The 21577-nt window shown below is 35.3% G+C and overlaps 1 protein-coding gene across 1 annotated transcript; it reads left to right on the top strand.

Moving 5' to 3' along the window:
* The first annotated feature begins 1337 nt into the window (after positions 1 to 1337).
* GTPBP10 (GTP binding protein 10) lies at positions 1338 to 21363 on the top strand. The gene is made up of 10 exons (XM_061197821.1): positions 1338 to 1421; positions 4113 to 4306; positions 6980 to 7071; positions 7496 to 7640; positions 12345 to 12418; positions 13973 to 14025; positions 16134 to 16241; positions 16800 to 16877; positions 18878 to 19001; positions 20836 to 21363. The coding sequence occupies exons 1-10, from the start codon at positions 1389 to 1391 to the stop codon at positions 21096 to 21098; spliced, it is 1164 nt and encodes a 387-aa protein (XP_061053804.1). The 5' UTR covers positions 1338 to 1388; the 3' UTR covers positions 21099 to 21363.
* Positions 21364 to 21577: the final 214 nt, after the last annotated feature.

Genomic DNA, 21577 nt, shown 5'->3' with positions numbered 1-21577 from the left:
TCACTAATAAAAAAAATAAACCTTAGAAAATAAATAAACAGATTGGGCTCAACATAATTCTGAGATTGTAAGACCTAGTAAAGATAATCCAAATGGCAGCAAATGTTATTAAAATTAAACTAAACACCTACTTAGTAACAACCTAATTTCTTCCTTCCTTCCTTCCTCCCTCCCTCTCCCTCTCCCTCCCGCTCCCTCTCTCCCTTTTTTCTCTTTCTTTCTTTCTTTCCCCTGCTGCGTGGCTTGTGGGATCTTAGTTCCCTGACCAGGGATTGAACCCGGGCCCTCGGCAGAGAAAGCGTCGAGTCCTCACCACTGGACCGCCAGGGAATTCCCATCCTAATTTCCTGATTAATTAATCATTACAGGTTAAATGACAATTATAGTTTTATTGATAGGGGTGGGGTAGAGGGAGGTTCAGTAGTACGAAGGGAATCAAGACTGAAAGGGATAGTTCTTACACCGTGTATTTCCTAACAATCACTGTCATAAGTGGGGGGTAGAAATAGGAGAAGAATCCTCAGTTTTGAGTTCAGAAAGATTAGGCTGGCAGCGTAGTGCAGGGCCGCCTAGCAGGGCTGTGTACCTCTGTCCACTGCGCGAGGGCAGGGGGAGACGGGGTGGGTGGGGCGGACGGAGACCCAGTCACTCTGCTGGTCCTGCCCAGCTTGAGAAAAGGGAATCTAATTCTCACAAAGGCGCGCTGCAAATGAGAGTTGAATAATGACCCATAGTATCTACCGGACCCCTAGAAGCTACTATCTGACAAACAGTTGCAAGATTCCTTCCCCACAGAACACAGTGAAATTCTTACAGATCTCAGATCCTGACCTTTGGGTCCCAAATTTTAAATTCATTGTCTCTTGGAAGATTTTGCTGGATATTACTCAGCTGGTCAATGAATTAACAGCTTTTTTCCCAGGTGAGTTTCTGAGTCTTTTACGCGTTTGCTTTTATTGTCCGTGGGAGGTGTTTTGTTTTGTTTTTCCACTCTGCTTCGCCGAGAGTAAAGATTGAGGTATCTTGTGGTTACCTTAATTAGCATAAAAACTCCTCCAAGGCAGCAGAGTCTCCAGTGCCATCCTATTCAAAATATTCCTGAGGCACCTACTCCGCACGCGATTGTCCCCTGTCACATTGCCTCTCGACATTTCCTCAGCGTTTTACTCCGCTTGCTTCTAAACAGACACCACCTTCCACCTCCCCGTAGGGCACAGCAAAACGCATGCGCACGTTTCCGTGAGCGCGCGCGCCTTACGCCCGCTGAGGCTGTCCTGCGTCAGCGTGCGGATACAAAATAGCAGCGGCGGTGGCGGTGACGTAAAAAGATCGCGCCGCACTTCGGTGCGAACAGCTTCCGCGGGAGTGAATGCTCGCCAATCGCGGGCATGGTGAGCTGCAGTCGGGTATTGCTCAGAAAGGTCCGTGATTGGTGCCCCTCAGCCTGATGTCCGACGCCTGGTGCCTCTAGCCCTACCTGAGGGCTCTGCTTCTCCTTCGCCTGCATCCCTCCCCACTGTTTTCTTCCTGGGGGCCTCTTTCCTGCTTCTTTTCTACCATAATCCTCTCCTTTTCGCCCCTCAAGGAGTCGGGCTTGGCCTGTAAGGGGTGAGAAGGCCGTGTCTAGTCTACCGGGCATGGTTAGGACGGTTGTTTGGAACAGGGTTTGGGATTTTTCAAGGGAATTGTGCACACGTGGGATGAAGAGCTGGGGTAACTGCCTGCTGTTTATACATGCAATACGGTGTATGTGAAGTGTAGGTTTGACTTTTTCTTTTGGCTCAAATAGTGTATTTTCCTTCTTTTAAGTAATAATATCCACAACTTGTTTTTACGTATTTTTTCATTGAGTGCATTGTTATTAAGAGCTTTCTAAAGACAACTTTTCATCAGTAAACGAAAATAGGTAACTGATTTGCCTTCTTGCAAGAAACTAGGTCAGCTTTTGTGCAGTGCGGGTTTTAGAATCGTTTCTGTAAAAAATTTACAGTTGCTTTTCAAATTTAAAAACCTCTTTAAGATCCTTACTAGCAATGTTTTTTGAAACCTGCCGTCATCAAGTTTGGTCATTACCTTATTACTAAGGACAAGATTGAGATATTACTTTTAAGTTTGAGTTCTAAATCTATGAACCTGATAAATCTAGAGCAGTAAAAAAAAATGTGTCACATATTGAAAGGAACTTTAAAAACAGGAGGTTTCTTTTTGTCGGAGGAAAGGCATGGTTAGTAATACCATGGTTAGTAAAGTTTTACTTTATTCAACCCTCTATTTTCCAGAAAATATGTGGTCAGAAGAAGAGAGACTTGTGAAGGATAGTACTTGGGCATATAGGATAACTAATCTGTAAGCTAAAAAAATGAACTACTGCATTTTTTGCTGGATGTGTTATTAAATGCTAGTTGTGTAACTTTACTGCCATAACAGTCGCTTCCAGTCAGTGTTGTTTGCAAGGGGAATCTACCTCTTCACTTACCTGTGATGCATTTCTGATCTAGCTCTACCCAGCCAAAACATAAGTTCGTCAGCCTCCAGAGAAAAATACTCTGGCTAGCTCTTAAGTTCATGTTTTGTATATTCCTTCCACCCTTACAATACTCTGTTTCATGACTATATTTGCATACTCAAATGAAAAGCTGTGCTTTGAATCTTTGCTGTGTAACTACCCACTGCAATCTCAAGTCTAGACAGATTTATCAGAATCAGTAAAGGAGCTTTTGATAAATGTGCTGGCTTACCCTATTCTCATCCCCTCCTCCAGAGTATCAGAATGGTCAGTGGAGTGTATACATTTTTGAAAAAAGTTCCCAGATGTTTTCAATACTTAAAACTATCCTAAATGATTAAAGATGTAAAGACTATGAATTTAAGAAATTACTTTGTGAGGAATTTTGATAGCCCAGGGAGTTAAGACATAGGATCTTACCTGCAAGAAGTTCTTGATTTAGTGAGGGAAACAGAAATAAACCCTAAATACAGTGTATGATTTCTAGAGATCTAATAATAGAGATATAATCCAATTACTGAGAGCCCAGCAAAATCAATGGTAAGTGTTGGTTAAAGGAATTAAGAAAGACATCAGAAAATATGACATTCAGGTGGGTTTATGATAGAAAAGAACAAATGACATTGTAAGTAGATGAAAAAGCATGAGCAGAATGCCATGGAGAAGTGACAGTATATTGTATAGCATAGAGCAAAGAGAGGAAGAGGATATAGGAGGGGTTGAATGAATGGAAATGAAATGGGAAGGGTAGGTTAAGAGCTTTGAATATAGCACTGAGAATTTTAGACTTTATTTCATAAACAGCAAAAAACCATGAATGGTTTTTGAGTAAGGGAGAAACATGTTGAGAGATCAGATCCATTGTCAGAAAAATCGCTCAGGCAGTGAGACAGAGGATGTGTTGAGGAAGGAATGACTAGACATTGAAAGACCAGTTAGGAGCTAATGTAATGATCAAGATACTAGGGTAGTTAGTTGTGCCAAAAAGGAAAGATAGTAGGGCTTCGGGAAGAGAAGCAGGTATAGTCTAAGATCCCCATATGTGGTCTCAGTGAGTAGATAAACTATCGTTTCATTATTTGTGAGAACATTGGAGGAACAGAATTTACCTAGGGTAAAGTTTGGTTTTGTTATATAACATGTATTTAGATGACTATTATCCTTTCAATACCTAAGAACAAGTTATATATTTGAGGGGTTTCAAATATAAGTTAAATACTGATCTCATTCTCAGTTGCTTTAGACTGTTAAGCTCACATCTGGTGGAGATGTCCAACTAACTGGGATAGAGAATATCTCACCTAGGTGATAGTTACTGGTACAGACTGAGATCACCCAGGGGAGAAAGTCTAGACTGAAAAGTGGGCCAGTGTCAGAGACCTTCAGGATTGGAAGGACAACAATTGATAGTGAAAAACAGGGTCTTAAGAGAGTTAATCTAATTGGAAAGTGAGGTCAGACAGGAGGTAAATTAAGAAAAGAATAAATGTGGCATACGGAAAGCCACTTTTATTTTTTAGGAGTGTTAGTGGCAACAAAGAACTAGAAAGGAGTTCAAAATTGGTAAGCACATGTGGTATACAAATGTTCTCTTTCTCTTTTTAAGTATGGAAACTTCATTGATAACTTGAGACTCTTCACCAGGGGAGGAAGTGGTGGAATGGGCTACCCTCGCTTAGGTGGAGAAGGTGGGAAAGGTGGTGACGTCTGGGTTGTAGCCCATAACAAAATGACTTTAAAACAACTTAAAGATAAATATCCTCAGAAACGGTTTGCGGCTGGAGAAGGAGCAAACAGCCGGTAAGTATTTAACTGAATGACTTTGTATGAAATTAATTCCCCCCAGAAGAAGAAAAAAAAGTTGAGATAAAAATTTAATTGGTAATTTGAAGTAAATAATATCCTGGATTTGTAACTGAGCAAAAATCTACTATTTTTGTCTCTAGTAAATATAAAAGATAGGTACTATGGAATGTTTTGACGTTTTTAAACTTTTTATCCTTCTCTTCTCCCAGTGTCTGTTTATATTCTTTTATACTTCCTTTGTAGAACCAGAAAATGATCTGAATCCCCACTGTTTTCTTCTAAAATTATCTTTGACAGTCTTTAGGAAACTTTCTAGAATCTTAACTGGCTACTCCACCCCACTACCACCCATAGTTCTGCCAGCATCTTGTAGGCAGTACTTAAAATTTAGAGCCTGTTTGCTGCTACATCTCTTGAATGTTTTCCTTTTGCCTCTATTTTGATTTTCTCTCTGTGACAGCAAAATCTTCCCTTTGTTTTTTGTTAATGTTTGCTATTTTCTGTGGAACATATTATGTTGGCCTCAAAATATGAGAAGAATTTTTTCTTTCATTGTAATGAAAATGAAGAAGAAAATTCTTAAAGCTTCCATCAAAATGCAGGCTGTGATTCCTCAGGCCTCTGTCATTCTGTTGTTCCTTAGGAGGTGTTGGTATAAAGGTTAGGCTTTCTGTTCCTTTTTTCTTTCCCCTTCCCAAGGAAGTGTTTGGGTATATTTATTTGTCACAATCATAGAGGATGGAATGTGGCGCTTGCTTGGGGGATGAGTGTAAGCAAAGGATAGAGCCTGGATATAGGCTAAACACCCTGTAACGCAGGGTGAGGAATGCCCCCAACAACAACAACAAATTATCCTGCCCCAAATGTCCAGCAGCATCCTCTGCTGGTAAAGGAATTCTTGGAGAAACCCCTTAAATTTCTTTTGAGCATTTTTGTTTATGAATAGTCTTTACAGGGCAAATTTTGAGAGCCCTATATTAGAATTCAGTGATCAAAGTTTTAAGATCAGAATGTCATTTTATTATTTTGATGTTACAGGTAGAAAATAACTGCAGTTTATATCCTAAAGTAAAATTTATCATCATTTTATAATTTCTTTTGAAAAGTAAGGTTGCTGTAATTCCAACCTTATTCTGTGTTTAGATAAGTGGTATGCTAAAGATGGTGTATAACATTTAAATGTTAAGAAAGATTTAAATAGAACAGTTACTGCGATTGTGTGTTGGAATTTTTAGAATGTAGAGGCTTAAATCTAAAGGATTAATAGGAGCCAACTGGATGAAGGGGAGGAAAAAGCATTACAGGAAAGATAACAACATGAACAAAGGCCCAGTGATAGAAGACAAATACCAGTATAAAACACTAAAAGAAGGTCAGTGTGGCTGGAATGCAGAAAACACAGAATGTAGAGGAAGATGAGACTAGAAAGATAGGTACAAGCCAGACCTTCGTCATTTCTGAAATACTGCAGTATTCTCCAAATTGGTCTCCTTCTCCAGTCTCAGTCATCACCTCCAATCCATTCTTTTTCCAATTATGTCTACAGTGCTTTTTCTGTAACACCAATTTATTAATGTCACTTGCATTTTTAAAATCCTTCAACGTTCCCCATCAATCTAAGATAATATTCAAACTCTTTAACATAGCATATCAGGCTCTTCGTGATCTGGACTACAGTGTCTTCCACCCCACTTCTGCTATGCTTACGCTAGAAATAACTACTATTTCACCAAATACCTTGTTCCCTCCTAAGCCGGGATGTGTGTGAGTGTTTTTTTGTTTTGTTTTTCTTTCTCTTTGCCAACACTCTCCTGCCTTGATTATCTGGCAAAATCTTATTCCCCTTCTGAGACTTGTTCTATCCAGAAATAACCACTATTAACCTTTTCATGACTTTTCTAAGACTTTTGTGTGTCTCTACCCAAATGTAATTAAATGTGTCTGTAAAATTGGGGTATACAAAAACAAGAGCACAAAATTTTGCAACCTTCTCTTTTAACTTTTTTTTCCATTCCAGAAAATTGTTAAGCATGGCTGCGTAGTCTTATAGTATTGGAAATAACATAAATTATTTTGTCATTCATCTATTTAGGTAATTATTGATTTTTTTTTTTTACTGTTATTGTCACAAGAACAGTACACATCTTTGTGTATATAATAGTTTGCATGGTTCAATTTTTTTTTTTTAGGATAAATTCCCAGAAGTGGAATTACTAGTTGGAAGCTTGTACCACTTTATCCTCTCTTGAGCAGTTTAAGAATTGCCATATGAGCCTCCTATAATTAAAGTACTCTCATTTCAGGTCATTTTTTAAAAAGCCTTGTTATTCACTGGATTTTCCATTTTTTTCTAGTTTATTCATGTTGCAATGATCTCTTCCTTTCAAACATACAATATTTTAGTTCATTATGAGTTAAAATGACTTTTGGTAGTTAGCTTGGTAACTTAAATCATTACTTAATATTATTTTTATTGAGATACAGTAGTCTAAAATGCAAATAAATAAATAGGGATAATTTTATTTTTTCTCCATTTTTTGGCCATTTAACATCTGCATTATAAGAATTGGTTGCTAGTCTTCTTTGTATACCGTTGTATTTGCTTGAAACATCAACCATTTAATCTAGCAGATTTTCTTTATGTTAATTTAGCTTTTTTTTTTATAGAGTTAGTGCACTGAAAGGCTCCAAAGGAAAAGACTGTGAAATTCCTGTACCTGTGGGTATTTCAGTAACTGATGAAAATGGTAAAATTATAGGTAAGTGTATTGTAGATTCTAAGGTTGTAAAAAATGTGCACATTTTCTAAAATTGAGAGCTGTGGGGAATAGCACCTCTTAAGTTTCAGGATTTTTTTTAAACATTAAGTGTTTTAGCTGCTAGTTTATAAAACAGCTTTTAAAAACATTATATAACAGTTCAGAATTAGCTGCTAGATTTAAAATTATTTTAAAGATGTAAGAGTATTTACTCGGTTTTAAAACAAATAACTAGCATTTTTTCAACCACTTGCAAAAGTGTTTTCTTGGGGTCAGATTTTTAATAGAAACTTGATCCTATCGTTTAGCCCTTTAGATTTGTAAACTGGAATTTCCTGGCATCTGTTTCTGAAAGAAAAATGTCATTAGTGATTAGCTCCACTTACTAATCTTTGCTTTAAGTATCTTTATCTCTCTTTTTAAGGAGAAGTCAGTAAAGAGAAAGACAGAATTTTGGTAGCTGAAGGAGGTCTTGGTGGTAAATTACTTACAAATTTCTTACCATTGAAAGGCCAGAAACGAGTAATTCACCTTGATCTAAAACTTATAGCTGATATAGGCTTGGTGGGGTAAGTATCATTCATATTTTTATTTTTATACTTTCAGAGAGATAGTTCATGAATAGAAAGTAAATATAAATGGTAATTTGGGGCCAGCATTATTTCTAGTTTATGGAATTTGTGTATTGTTTGTGTACTTTAAGAATATGCTGCTAATATTGCCAACATAGAGTTTCATAGTCACTATTCATTTGTCAAAGATCATAGCAATTGAATAGGGCAGTGGAAATGTTAGAAAATAAATAAACACAGAAAAATCAATCAAATACAAAAGAATGTTACCAAGTATTAAGGAATAAAATTAGAAATCCAAACAAGCCACATTTTTAAAAGTGTATAGGGGGCTTCCCTGGTGGCGCAGTGGTTGAGAATCTGCCTGCCAATGCAGGGGACATGGGTTCGAGCCCTGATCTGGGAAGATCCCACATGCCGCGGAGCAATTAGGCCGTGAGCCACAACTACTGAGCCTGCGCGTCTGGAGCCTGTGCTCCGCAACAAGAGAGGCCGCGACAGTGAAAGGCCCGCACACCGCGATGAAGAGTGGCCCCCGCTCGCCACAACTAGAGAGAGCCCTCTCACAGAAACGAAGACCCAACACAGCCAAAAATAAATAAATAAATTAATTAATTAGAAAAAAAGTGTATAGAAGGAAATAAAAAGTAGGGGAAAAATATTCTTACAAGTCTTAATAGAGATATTGAAGTATCATTAATCAGATGGCTAAAGGCTGGTACAGATGATCTCAACCATCAGCTTTACACACTATTGAGCACTAAGCTGGATCTTGCTATGACCGTTTCCCTATCCTTCACTCTCTGTTTAGGAACTGTCCATTCTTAGTGCTGCAGACCTTCCAATGTTGTCCTCTTCCACCAGCCTCCACTCTTTCATCAAACAATGCTACTTAGCTCTAGGGTTTGCAGTGATGGCACATAAATGGAGGGAGATAGATAGCAAGATAGAAAGTAGATAAAGGAAGGGAAAAATTCAGCTTTGCATGTCTCCTCTCCCTCTCTGTCTTCCTCTCCCAAGTCCCACTATAGCATTACACAATAGTCAGATGGAAGGCCTCAGGAAAAGGGAGGGGAAACTGCCACTGTACTCCAGCTGCCAGTTCCATGCCTTGCTTTCCCATAGCTTCTTTCTAAGCTCTTTTCATCTTCTTCCCGCATCTCACTGCTTCTTTACCACACTCTTCACTCTGAATCCCTCACCTCTTTCCATGCCTGTTTAGGTCTTACCAGCAGTGGCTTAGAGTTCACAGAGGCCTCATTCCTGCTGAAGTTGTAACAGAGAAAGATGTGATCCTGGCATTTAAGCTTGCCATTCGCATTTAATTTTTTCAATGAAACATAGTTATGAGGGTTATGAGTCATAGGTTCTATAATACTATATATTTTTAGGAACATTATGGACTTAATAGGGTTTTGTGGATAAGACTGAGAATCTAGCCATTCACGTTCTCATTTCCTAGGAAAATATGTTTCAGGTTCCATAGAGACACCTTTACAGCCTAATAAGAACATGTCAAGGCTGAGTAGTGAATAAAAGTGGGATGGCGATGGGAGAATCAAGTGAGACTGTTTGGGTTAGAATCTCAAATCCTCTGGAGGCTCGCTGGATGGTCTTGGATACGGTCTCTCTAAGCCTTTTTTTTTTTTTCTCATCTTTAATAGTAGATGGCAGTAGTTCTCACCTTAAAATGTTATTGCTGAGTAAGATATTGCATTTGCAGCATAATACATGCCTTGGATTTATGAATGCTCAATGAATGAATGGTAGCTGCTATTTTCATCATCATTGCCAACTTGTTGGAGACCACATATAGTGATACACTAAGCTTTTCAGAACTGGACTTGATATTAGTCAATAGCAAGCATCATGATTCTAGAGCACAATGTTTAACATGTATGCTAGTGCTTTTAAATTAGGTAACTATTCTTTAAAAGTTGCTAATGTGAATACCAGCATAAGCAGATGTCCTTTTAGCCAGTTTCAGGAATGAACTGAACATTAGAAGAAAGGTGTCATATAACTAATACACTTGTACTGCTGTTTTCAAATCTGGTCTTTGCATAGGTTAGATTTCAGCCTCTAAAATTTTCATTAGGTACTTGGCAATAAAAATCTCAGGTATCTGTTCTTCACCTGGTAGCTTCCTTTTTCTTCTTGTATTTTGATCTCTTTGGAAATAGTTGCTTGCATTTTTCTGTGTTTAATAATTGTTATGAAAATATGAGGATATTAGAAAGAAATAAGCAAGTCCAACTAATGATAATCATGGCAAAAATGATTGCAGTTTGCTTTTCAAAAAGTTACAAGAGCCTGGGTGTAACAGGATATAAGAAAATACTGTATTTCCAGGGGGAACGAGTCATTAAGAAATCTCACATAGTTTTATTCTAAATTTATTATAGAAATATTTTAATGAGAAAAATTGTTTAAAGAGCTCCATTAAGAGCATATACATTTTTATAGAATTCCAAATTAATATTTGTAAAATATTACACCATTATTCCAAATGAAAATTTGGCAGAGTTTTGAAAGATCTGGATTTGAATGAAAACTGTGAAGACAGGGATCACATCTGTCTTATTGATTGCTATATTTCTCCTGCCTAGTATATCACCTGACCCACGTCAGTGCTCAATAAATATTTGTTGGATAATTTTTTTTAATTGAGATATAATTGACATATAACATTATATTAGTTTCAGGTGTACAGTGTAATGATTTGATATTTGTATATGTTGCAGAATGATCACCACCATAAATCTAGTTAACATCTGTCACCATGTATAGTTAAACTTTTTTTTCTTGTGATGAGAACTTTTAAGATTTACTCTTTTAGCAACTTTCAAATATACAATATTGTATTATTAACTATAATATAATGTATGATTATAATATAATCACCATGCTGTACATTATATCCGCATGACATTTTTTTTACAACTAGATTTTTTTTTTTTTTTTTTTTGCGCCACACAATGTGGCTTGCGGGATCTTAGTTCCCCAAACAGGGATCGAACCCAAGCCCTCAGCAGTGGAAGTGCAAAGTCCTAACCACTGGCCCGCCAGGGAATTCCCCACAACTGGATTTTTTTTTTTTACCTTTTCACCGCCTTTGCCCATTTTGTAACCCCCCCCCAGCTGACACACACACAGAGACACACAGACACACAGACACACACACAGACACACACACACATACATTTTCTGTATGCATTCATCCATTGATGGACACTTAGATTGCTTTCACATCTTGGTTATTGTAAATAATGCTGCAGTGAACATGAGGTGCATATATCTCTTTGAGTTAGTGTTTTTGGTGTTTTTTTTTTTTTTGGATAAACATCCAGAAGTGTAATTGCTGGATCATTTGGTAGTTCTATTTTTAATTTTTTGAGGAACCTCCATACTGTTTTCCATAGTGGCTGCACCAATTTACATTCCCATTGGTTGAATAAATTTAATGAAAATATCTGAATGAAATTTAGGAAATCATCTCTTAAGTGGCCCCCATTCCTAGTACTTTCTTTCATCCATTGTGGGCCTTTCTTGAGGGATATTTAGCAATAAAATCAAGGCCTTTAAAACAGCCATATAGTTTAATCTAGTATTTCCTTATCTAGAAATTTACCTCAAGAAAGAAATTAAAGGTATATGTAAAGGTTCACTTCAGCATTTAAAGTTTTTTAAAACAAGCTTGACAAATAATTAGTGCTCATTTGCAGAAAGAAAAAAAGAGTTGACTGTTAATTGCACCATTTGATGTTAAGGTGACTTAACATTGGTGTATGTCTTTCTAGCTGTATGCGTATTTTTTGCAGACTTATTAATAACAGTAAAAAATTTGAGACCACCTAAATGCCTAACAATAAGAAATTAGTTAAGTAAATTACACTACACCCTTGAAATGCATTCACCTTATATAATTCAGTTTAAAAGGAGGCCGACCAACTGTGAATAGTCTTTCAACAAAAAAGGAATCAAAGCTGAATCTGATCAAGGCTTCATATCTACCAATTTATAGGAACATGTTAAATGACATCATGGGCATCAGCAGAAAAATCCAGACTATGGCAAAGAAACTACAGGACAAATGGCCCAGTTTCTTTAAAAATAAAATTGCAAAGGGGAAACAACCTGGAGAGGGAGCCTGTACCAAAAGAAATTTAAAAGGCACATCGACCAATTGTAATACGCAGACCTTATTTGGGTCTCTATTTAAACAAACCAACTTTAAAAAAATTATTAAGAATGTATTAATATTTGTTTAAGCTAAGTGATGGCTAAATAGGATTCATTACTTTGCTAGTGAAATGTCCATATAAAATGTTTTTTTAAAAAAATCCACAAGACAATATAAGAAATATTTTGTCAGTATTTGGCTAGAGATAGTGAATTGCAGGTATTTTTATTAGTTTCTTTATGTTTTTCTATGATTTACAAGCTGTTTTTTTTTTTAACATTATTTGATTTACTGTCAATACTGAAACATCTTTAGTGTTCACCATAAATTTATCTTTACCTTTTCTATAAGTATATTTTGTTCCTCAAGTTTTTCAAGATTATTTTAAATTTATAGTCTACTCTTAATCCCAGCAATATTCAAGAAGTCTGCTTCTTGAATGTTATGAATTCAGAGATAAGCAAGTATTAATAATGCTGATATTTGTTGTAATATATAAATTTATTTTCTTGTTTCAGATTCCCAAATGCTGGAAAATCCTCTTTGCTAAGTAAGATTTCTCATGCAAAACCTGCAATTGCAGATTATGCATGTAAGTATAATTTGTTTTGTTTTTTTAATGTGTAGAGGTAAATTTTTAAAGACTAATCTTTCTTTGAGTATGAAAAAAATGATAACTGGGGTAGCCTTAGTTTGAAAACTCTTGGCAGACAGAGTACATGTATTTCCCATTAATCTTTGAAACCTTTATAGCTCTCAGCAAAGTTCCTAGTACTGCTTATTAGACACTTTGTTACATTTATTTGTCTGTTGCATAATCATTATTCAGTTTAGTTAACGATTTTATGAGCACCTACCCTTTATCAAACACTGTGATAAACGCTATGAAGGTAGAGATCAATTCTTTCATTCATTTAGCAAGTATTTATTTCTAGGAATTATGAATACAATAAGTTCTGGAGTTACAAAGACTGGTAAGCAGAAGTGAATACTGTTTTGATTTTTATTGAACTTACAGACAAGTGGGGGAAGGAACATATCTCACTAATGAATATAAGAGAATATAATATGGTTCTATGAAAGAGTGTAGGTGACTGCTTTAGATTTCTTTGGGGAAGTGTGATGTTGGGGCTGAGATATGAACAATAAATATGAGTTAATTGGTGACAGACAATGGAGGTGAGAGTCTTTCAGTCAAAGGAAATAGCATGTACACAAAGACTCTGTGGTGGCAGGGAGTAGATTTGTTTGTCTAGAGAACATGTAGTAAGGGGAAGAGGGAATCAAGATGAGGCTAGAGATGGAGATGGAGACCTGTGATATAGGCCATATAGGCTGTATTTGATCTCTGTGGCTTAAGAGCAGTTGATAGCTTTTTAACAAGGGAAAACAGTGATTAGATTTGCTTTTCAAAAAAGATCTATTGGCGTGTAATGTAGAAAATGGATTGGTGTGGGACATAAATGGATCTGGAAAGAACAGTTAGTAGAACTGTCTATTGCAGTAGCTGGATGAGATATAATGGAAGCTTAGACTAAGAGTAGTGAATGAATATGATAGGATCTTTGCCATCATTAAACAAAATGGCACAGAATGACATTAACATGGAAAATAAAATTAAACCATTCTAAAATTGATACAGTAGAGTTAATTTTGTACTAACTGCTATAAATCACATGGCCAATATTTATTGTTACAATACAGGGGATTCTTGAGAAGGAAAGAAGAAGAAAAGCAAAAAGTCCTAGGAAGGAGGCTAGGGCAGGATTGATGAAGCGTGCGGATAACTAAATGAGAAAGGACCGTAGAGAGATTTCACCCACAGCCCAAGTGATAGAAACCTAAATTCTGCCCCCATCCTCAGCACCTTTACCATGCTCCTTAAAGTTTGAGACAGGGACTTTGAGGCCCACTAATTAGATTACACCTGTGCTTTCAAAGATTATAAAAATCTATATTTTGTCCTTTTCCAAGTATATCATAAATAGCAAAGATAATTATACCTTTAATTTCAACAAATGAGAACATAATCTGAATTAGGTTGTTCATAGAAACGAAATATTATTTATTTTATACATGATGCTAAGATAATTTTGAGAGTCTAAGCCTTTATTCTAGCCTCAATTTATTATTGTTTTTCTTTTAGTTACAACATTAAAGCCTGAACTGGGAAAAATTATGTATAATGATTTCAAACAGGTGGGTATTTTTAAAATAAGACACTTGGTTAGTGATGAAAGTACTTGCCTTAGTGCTTAGATTTTATAATATTTGGCAGTTTGGTGTTAGGGGGAAAAAGTAGCAGGATTTTGTTTTTGGTAAGTGAAACATGATCAAATCAATTCTGCTGACCACTATCAGAGTAAAAATATTGTATAAGAATATAATTTCATGTTCTTCTAAAGTTTGGGTCCAGTTTGTCGTTACAACATTGATTGTATCTTAATTGCCTTAATCAGTTTGTCCTCATTGCAAGTCCATATTTTACTGCCATATTTGATTATTGATTTTCATTTCCTAAAAACATTTTCTAAAGTTCATGGATGTAATTTTACTCCAACTTACTGTTTAAAAAAATGTTTTTTTAAATTGAATGGGATCCTCGTCTTAACTAGCTATTAAAATTTATTTTTCCTTGCTACAGAAGAACTTTTGAATAATTAGAATAAAAACAAAGTAAAAAGGAAAATAACAAAATTTTTAAAATATGTAATGTATGATCAGCAGGTGCATTCCTTGTTATTTACCCAAATAAACTGAAAACTTACGTCCACTCAAAAGCCCGCACACGGATGTTTGCAGCAGCTTTGTTCATAATAGCCAAAACTTGGAAACAACCAAGATGTCCTTCAGTAGGTGAATGGATAAATAAACTGTGTACATCTCAATAATGGAAAGTCATTCAACACTAAAAAGAAATGAGCCATCAAGCCATGAAAGGACACAAAGGAACCTCCAATGCGTATTACTAAGTGAAAGAAGCCAATCTGTAAAAGCTACATACTGTACGATTTCAACTATATGTCATTCTGGAAAAAGGCAATACTATGGAAATAGCAGAAAGATCAACGGTTGCCAAGGATTAGGAGGAAAGAAAGGTTGAATAGGCAGCACACAGGATTTTTAGGGCAGCGAAACTATTCTGTATGATACTAGATACATGTCATACATTTGTCAAAACCCATGGAATATATAAAACCAAGGGTGAACCCTAATGTAAAGTATGGGCTTAAAGTGATGATGTATTAGTATACTTTCATATAATCCATTGACATAATTCAAAAGACATAGAAGATGTATATTTATAATAGTGGTATAACAGTAAAAATTTTTTAAAACTTTGACAATTATATAGAATGTTAAATAATAAGTGAAATTATAAGTGCAGGATAATATGAATTTAGAGAACAATATTTAGAGGAAAAGACAGCATTATTGGTAATTTTTAAGGGAAATCAGTAGAAAACCTCTGAAGAGAATTTCAGTACATGAGACCTACATGTACATTGCTTTGTCACATAGCTCCAACTTTCTTTAAAACTGAAATTTTTAACCACACAGGCAGTATGTGTAGAGCAGTGTTTCTCATCCCTTACTGTACATCAGAATCATCTGGGTAGCTTAAGAACAACAATGATAAATGAAGCCTGGGCCCCAGTGATTTGAAACCAAACCCCTTGGGGATAGGGCTTGAGCATATGTAGTTTAGAAGAGTTTCTTAGATAATTATGACGTGCAGTGAGGTTTGAAAACCACAAGTGTAGAATAATGGTTAATAACTCTTATAACCTCCAAAAGGAGTATAGTAACACTATTTCCCTTACTTTTTAAGAGTGGTTAATAGTTCTGGTAGAATATGAACAATAAAGAAACAATGGTACCAAATAACCATTTACATATAGAATAAAAAACTTAAAACTACAGAGCTATACTAAGTCAATGTCTGCTGAATTAACATCCTTGTATACTTTTAAGAATTTAGAAAATTGAAATTCTTTGAAAAGTTCATACTGAACAATATAATTTATGGAATTATAAAGAGAATTTATGTGAATAGTAGATGTTAAACTAAGCCATAAAATTCCTGGATTGTTAAAGTGAAAAATGGGACTAATTTCTGATAACAAAGGACTTGGATTCTTAATACATTTATTTCGTTATAAAGGTATCTTGGCTTTATAGAGATGCAGTGGTAATCACAAATTAAGAACTGTTTATAATTGAAATATCATGAAAATTGTTGGATGTAATTGTATTTGTGGTTTTCATATTTTTTTTTATTATCATACCATTTAATTTTGTGTTAGATATCAGTAGCTGATCTTCCTGGTTTAATAGAAGGAGCACACATGAACAAAGGAATGGGCCACAAATTCCTCAAGCATATAGAAAGAACTAAACAACTACTTTTTGTTGTAAGTCATATGCCTATCAATGTAATGTTTAAATGAATGTGAGAACCAGTGAATTTAGTTTTCCTAGAAATTTTTTATAATAATAACATTTAAAGATAAAGTAGCAGCATATATTATTCCACTAAATCTATTTAGATAGGGGTCAGATACAGTTAGTGATCTTTATTTATAATATGGGGATGGAAGTGGCATTGTTTACTATGTCAGATGAAACTTTGGCTATACTTGTCAGGTTTAATTCATTAAGATTTTCAATATACTACTAAATTGTATAGGATCAATTTCCTACTTCATTTCTGGTGTTGAGTTATATATGAGATTGTCTGTATTGGTATAAATTGTTTAATCTGTACTAGTTTCTCATTAATGATTGTGGTTTTATCAGAATAATTATAATTATCTTAAAACATCAATTTCTCTCATTTCGAATTACTAAATTACCAGAGTATAGATTGAGAAATTATTTTTCGCTTGAGCAAGTAAAACATTTCAAAACAGAATTGTGTAGCTGTTGTTCTTATGTTAAAAGCAATCATTTTCCCTTTTTTTTTTTTTTAGGTTGATGTTTCTGGATTTCAGCTTTCTTCCCAAACTCAATACAGAACTGCCTTTGAAACCATACTACTGCTTTCAAAAGTAGGTTTTCTGTTTTATATCTGGTCTAATACGTAGGCACATAGGACTGTATGGAATAACGTATGATAATTCGAATAAATATATAGTCTGCCTCTACTTTTTAAAGCTTTGATGTCAATTAAAGAATTATCTAAACTTGCTGTCTCCAGTTTTGCGATATTCACCTGCTCCTCAAACTGTTGTAATCAATAAAACCTTCCTTGATTCCAAATCCCTGTCACATACTTCTCAGACTGTATCTTGCTTAACTTTTATTCCTACTTCTTAGACTATTTCTCAGTCTACTTTTTAGGTTCTCTGATACTCAGATATTTTGGTTATGTTTTAGATCAGCTGCCTATTGGACATCTTTAATTGGATGTCCCATTAACTTCTCAAATTTAATATGTATAGAACTGAACTCCTTTTTTTTTTTTTTTTTAATTCTCCAGCCTCCCGCAGAACTTTACTGAATATGTAAGCCAGAAACCTGGGTGGTAGTGATTCTATCTTTCTTACCACCTGTATCAAGCCCTGACAGTTTTATATCCTAAATTTCTCTGAAATGCAACTACTTGTCTTCACCCACACTGTTATAATCATCAGCCCCTCTTACTAGAATGTTCTAAGTCCCTCCAGCTTGTCTCCCTGCTTCCAGTCTTAGTTCTCTCCAGGCCATGCTTTATATGGCAGCTAGAGTGATCTTTGTTAAAGAACCAAGCAGATGTTTGTTCCCTGCTTAAAACACTTCGATGGTCTCCTACTGCTGTTAGATTAAAGTCTAACATGAACATGGTTTATGAGGTCTGGCAAGGTTGGGTTCTTACCAAGCACGGTATCTCTATTGTTCTCCTCCCTCCTCCCACCCCTGGCCACGCCCCATACATTCTATATCCAGCCAATGATTTCTCTCTAACACAACATGATGTTGTTTATCTTCAGGACTTTTATATCCTATTTCATTTGCTGTTTTTTGCCTGTTACTGATAACGCTGCTGTGAACATTTGTGTACAGGTTTTTGTGTGGATATGTTTTCATTTCTCTTGGGTATATACCTAGGAGTGGAATTGCTGGATAATATGGTTATTCTGTGTTTAACATTTTGGGGAACTGCCAAACTGTTTTCCAGAGTGACTGCAGCATTACACCATTTTACAATCTTACTAGCAATGTATGAAGGTTCCAATTTTTCCACATTAATGTCAACACTCATTTTTGTCTTTTTATTTTAGCCTTCCTAGTAGGGATGAAGTGGTATTTCATTGTGGTTGTGATTTGCATTTCTTTAATGAGAAATGATGTTGAGAAATGTGACTAATGATATTGAGCATCTTTTTATGTGCTCATTAGCCATTTGTAAGTCTTTGGAGAAATGTCTATTCACATTCTTTGCCCATTTTTAAAATGGGTTGTCTTTTAATTGTTGAGTTGTAGGAGATCTTTATAATTTAGATACAAATCCCTTATCAGATATATGATTTGCAAATATTTTCTCCTATTCTTTCAGTTGTCTTTTCACTTTCTTTAGGTTGTCTTTTGAAGTACAGAATTTTAAATTTTAATGAAGTCCCCTTTGTCTATTTTTTCTTTTGCTCATGCTTTTAGTGTCAGATATACGAAACCACTGCCTAATCCATAGTCACAAAGATTTACTTCTAAGCATACTTAACTTTTTCCAAGAATAATACAGGTATAGCATTAAGTTGTCACTATGTAGTTCTGAGTTTTATCTTTGTGCTTACTAGACGTCCAGATATCTGTATTTGGCTCTAGGCACAAAATCACAACTGTCTCTAGGATATCATGTGAGCTAAAATGTATTAACACATGACTTAACTAGTAAGCATTTTCTGCATTTCCTTTGTTAATTAGTTTTGTGGTTATTGGGAGTTACTGCATTTCAGAGGTGCGAATGGGCCCTAGATTACCCAGGCCTATAAAGTAAAGAAAGACATTACCAAATAGGTCATTTATATAGATATTTTAATAAAATTATTTGGTTTTTCTCTTTGATTTAAAGGAGTTGGAGTTGTACAGAGAGGAACTTCAGACAAAACCTGCGCTCCTGGCAGTTAATAAAATGGACTTGCCAGATGCCCAAGATAAATTCCATGTACTGATGAACCAACTCCAGAATCCTAAAGGTAAACCCATTCATTCATTTAGTGCCAGTTTAATGAATACCTGCTATTTGCAGAGAGTGCTAGGTACTATAATCAGTGGAAAAGAAAACTGAAAGTTGCTACTCTTAAAAAAAAAGTATGTTTGAAGAAAGAACACATACCATATGAAACTTTTAAATAACACTGTAAAAAATAATATCCCATTTCAGAATGTGTAATATGGACAATAAGTTAGAGGAGACAGAAGGAAAGAAAGATTAATTTGAGCTGAAAATGTCAGGCATCATCAAGAAGTAAAACTTAAAGTGGGCTCTTAAAGAGTCAATGGGATTTGGATCAGAAGAGAATAAAGTCAGCAACTACCTGTAAAGTCTGTTAACATATTTCACAAGTTCTAGAACTTCATTCCCCTAGTACATCATGAATTTTAAAACAGAGCTAGTCGTTCTAAAAAGAGGTATGTATCTTTGCGGTGCCAGGTCTGTAGATCTCTGAAGAGTACTAATCTTCTAAAAAGAACTTGAGTCACTGTGTATGTATGGTACAGAATAATAGATGCTGTTACTCTAAAAGGATTTGTTTGAAATTTGTTCCTAAATGGACCATTATGTGTAAAGAAATTTAAAGGGATTCTCCATAGTTTTGAGTATTGACCTTTGCAGAACACTCTCTATCCTACAGTGATGATGCTTTCATTTTTCTGAGTCTATTTTGCACAAATGAGGAAAGTAGGGTGGAAGGTAAGTAGTTAACATGTTTTTAAATAGACCTAATCTCTCTTTTTATCCTTGGGATAAAAATTGGGGAAACTAAATTATAATGTACTAGGACTATCAGGCAGCACCAGAAGATCCTCTCTCCCCTCTCAAAATCTACCCCCCACCCCGTATAATTTACATATTGGGCTGTCCTTGAGTTAATAAGTTACTTTGGGATATAAATATTCTCTGGAATATTTATAAATAAACCTTTATTCCTTAATGTCATTTGCTTTATGAGGTCATTAGATCTATTTGCTGGCTGGTCTTGCAGAAAAGTGAATTTTCAGAGGAGGTACCAGAAGGGAGGGTAATTCGGGAGTTTGTGGCTATCTTGGACCATCATAAAACAATGTAGTCCCCTCAGTGATAATTCCCAAGTTAGCCTCTCAGACTTCCTTGGGGGTAAATGAATCTCAGAATCCAAGCTCTGTGTTGGTTTGGCTAACCTCTTTTAGGCAGCGTTTCCAGTTCATGTCAATGTTGATCCATCCCATCAGTATGGCATCCCTACTTCTGTTGCCTTGATGGCAGGGAAGAAGGAAAAGTTATATAATGGCTGTCAGCCCCTGTGGGGTGATAGATTGGATTCATCTAAAATGATGAATTGAACTCCTTGAACTCTTTTCAATTTTAGTATGGCTCATAGCACCAGTGATGATAAGCCATTAGGACAATTAAAGGCCACCTGTGTGCTGAAGCAAGCTAGAATATCCCAAATCACAAATGATGTTATGTTATAGGAAAGTTCTTTCAGAAAAATCTATGTTGTCTTACTTTATTGAACCACCCCAAAACAAAATTTATTGCTTCCGTAAGTAAATCATCTTCTGTGATTCATCTTTTACTTACACTTAATTTTGTTTAAAATATATTCATGCAACAAATATTTATTAAGTACCTGTCATGTGCCAAGAACCTTACCATTGTCACTAGTAGAAACCAAAGGTTCTGAGAGCTTATTAGAAAGAGAAGGAAAAAAAAATTTTAAATGCTTAGTTTTCGGTTCACTGGTTCAGAAATCAAACCTCTAGCATAGTTTTGACTTACTTTCAAAGATAGTGAAAATCAGCCTAGTTTTGTGTTCTTTGTTTCAGATTTTTTACATTTATTTGAAAAACACATGATTCCAGAGAGGACCGTGGAGTTCCAACACATCATCCCCATCTCTGCAGTTACTGGAGAAGGAATTGATGAACTAAAGAACTGTATAAGGAAATCTCTGGATGAACACACCAACCAGGAAAATGATGCATATCATAAGAAGCAGTTGCTTAATTTACATATTTCCAATACAGTATCTTATAGTGAGCCACCATCAAAGAATGCTGTTACTAGTCCCAGAATAGATATAACTTAAATCTGTTAAAAGTGATATTGAAATTGCATTCATTTGGAAGCTTTTCCACAGACATATTTTTTAGAAGGTTAATTGATACTAACCTGGTGTATATGCCATCATTCAAGAATCATACTTTTTAAAGATGTTTTGTACTTAAGTCTATCAACAGTAAAAAAAGTAACTGAGGGTTAAAAATGACAGTTTATAATTTTATGGCCAATCCACCTATAATAAAATCCTATAATATTCCTGTACATATGTCTCTAGTGAGATCATTTTTTTAAATTATATAAAGGATTCCGTATGAGCAACTAGGTTTTGTTTGTTTGTCTTTAAGTCTGTCATGTACCTGGTTCTACTAAATATATAATAGTTTGGAAAACCTCAAACCCTAAATTTGAACATATTCAGTGATAATAAAGACCACTGATAATCAGTAGATAGATCTTTGTGATTTCAGCTTTTGGAAATTTTTCTTTCTTAAGTATAAGAGTATT

Source organism: Eubalaena glacialis, chromosome 8 (genome assembly GCF_028564815.1).
Source record: "Eubalaena glacialis isolate mEubGla1 chromosome 8, mEubGla1.1.hap2.+ XY, whole genome shotgun sequence".
NCBI lineage: Eukaryota > Metazoa > Chordata > Mammalia > Artiodactyla > Balaenidae > Eubalaena > Eubalaena glacialis.
This window is presented reverse-complemented; position numbering and strand designations above follow the sequence as displayed.

What these genes read in the sequence shown, in the direction of transcription:
- GTPBP10 (XM_061197821.1), top strand. Translation starts at nt 1,389, where the DNA reads ATGGTGAGCTGCAGTCGGGTATTGCTCAGAAAG. An exon ending in TGAAAATGGTAAAATTATAG is followed by an intron (nt 7,072 to 7,495) that starts GTAAGTGTATTG and finishes TCTCTTTTTAAG; the next exon opens with GAGAAGTCAGTAAAGAGAAA. An exon ending in CCAACTCCAGAATCCTAAAG is followed by an intron (nt 19,002 to 20,835) that starts GTAAACCCATTC and finishes TCTTTGTTTCAG; the next exon opens with ATTTTTTACATTTATTTGAA.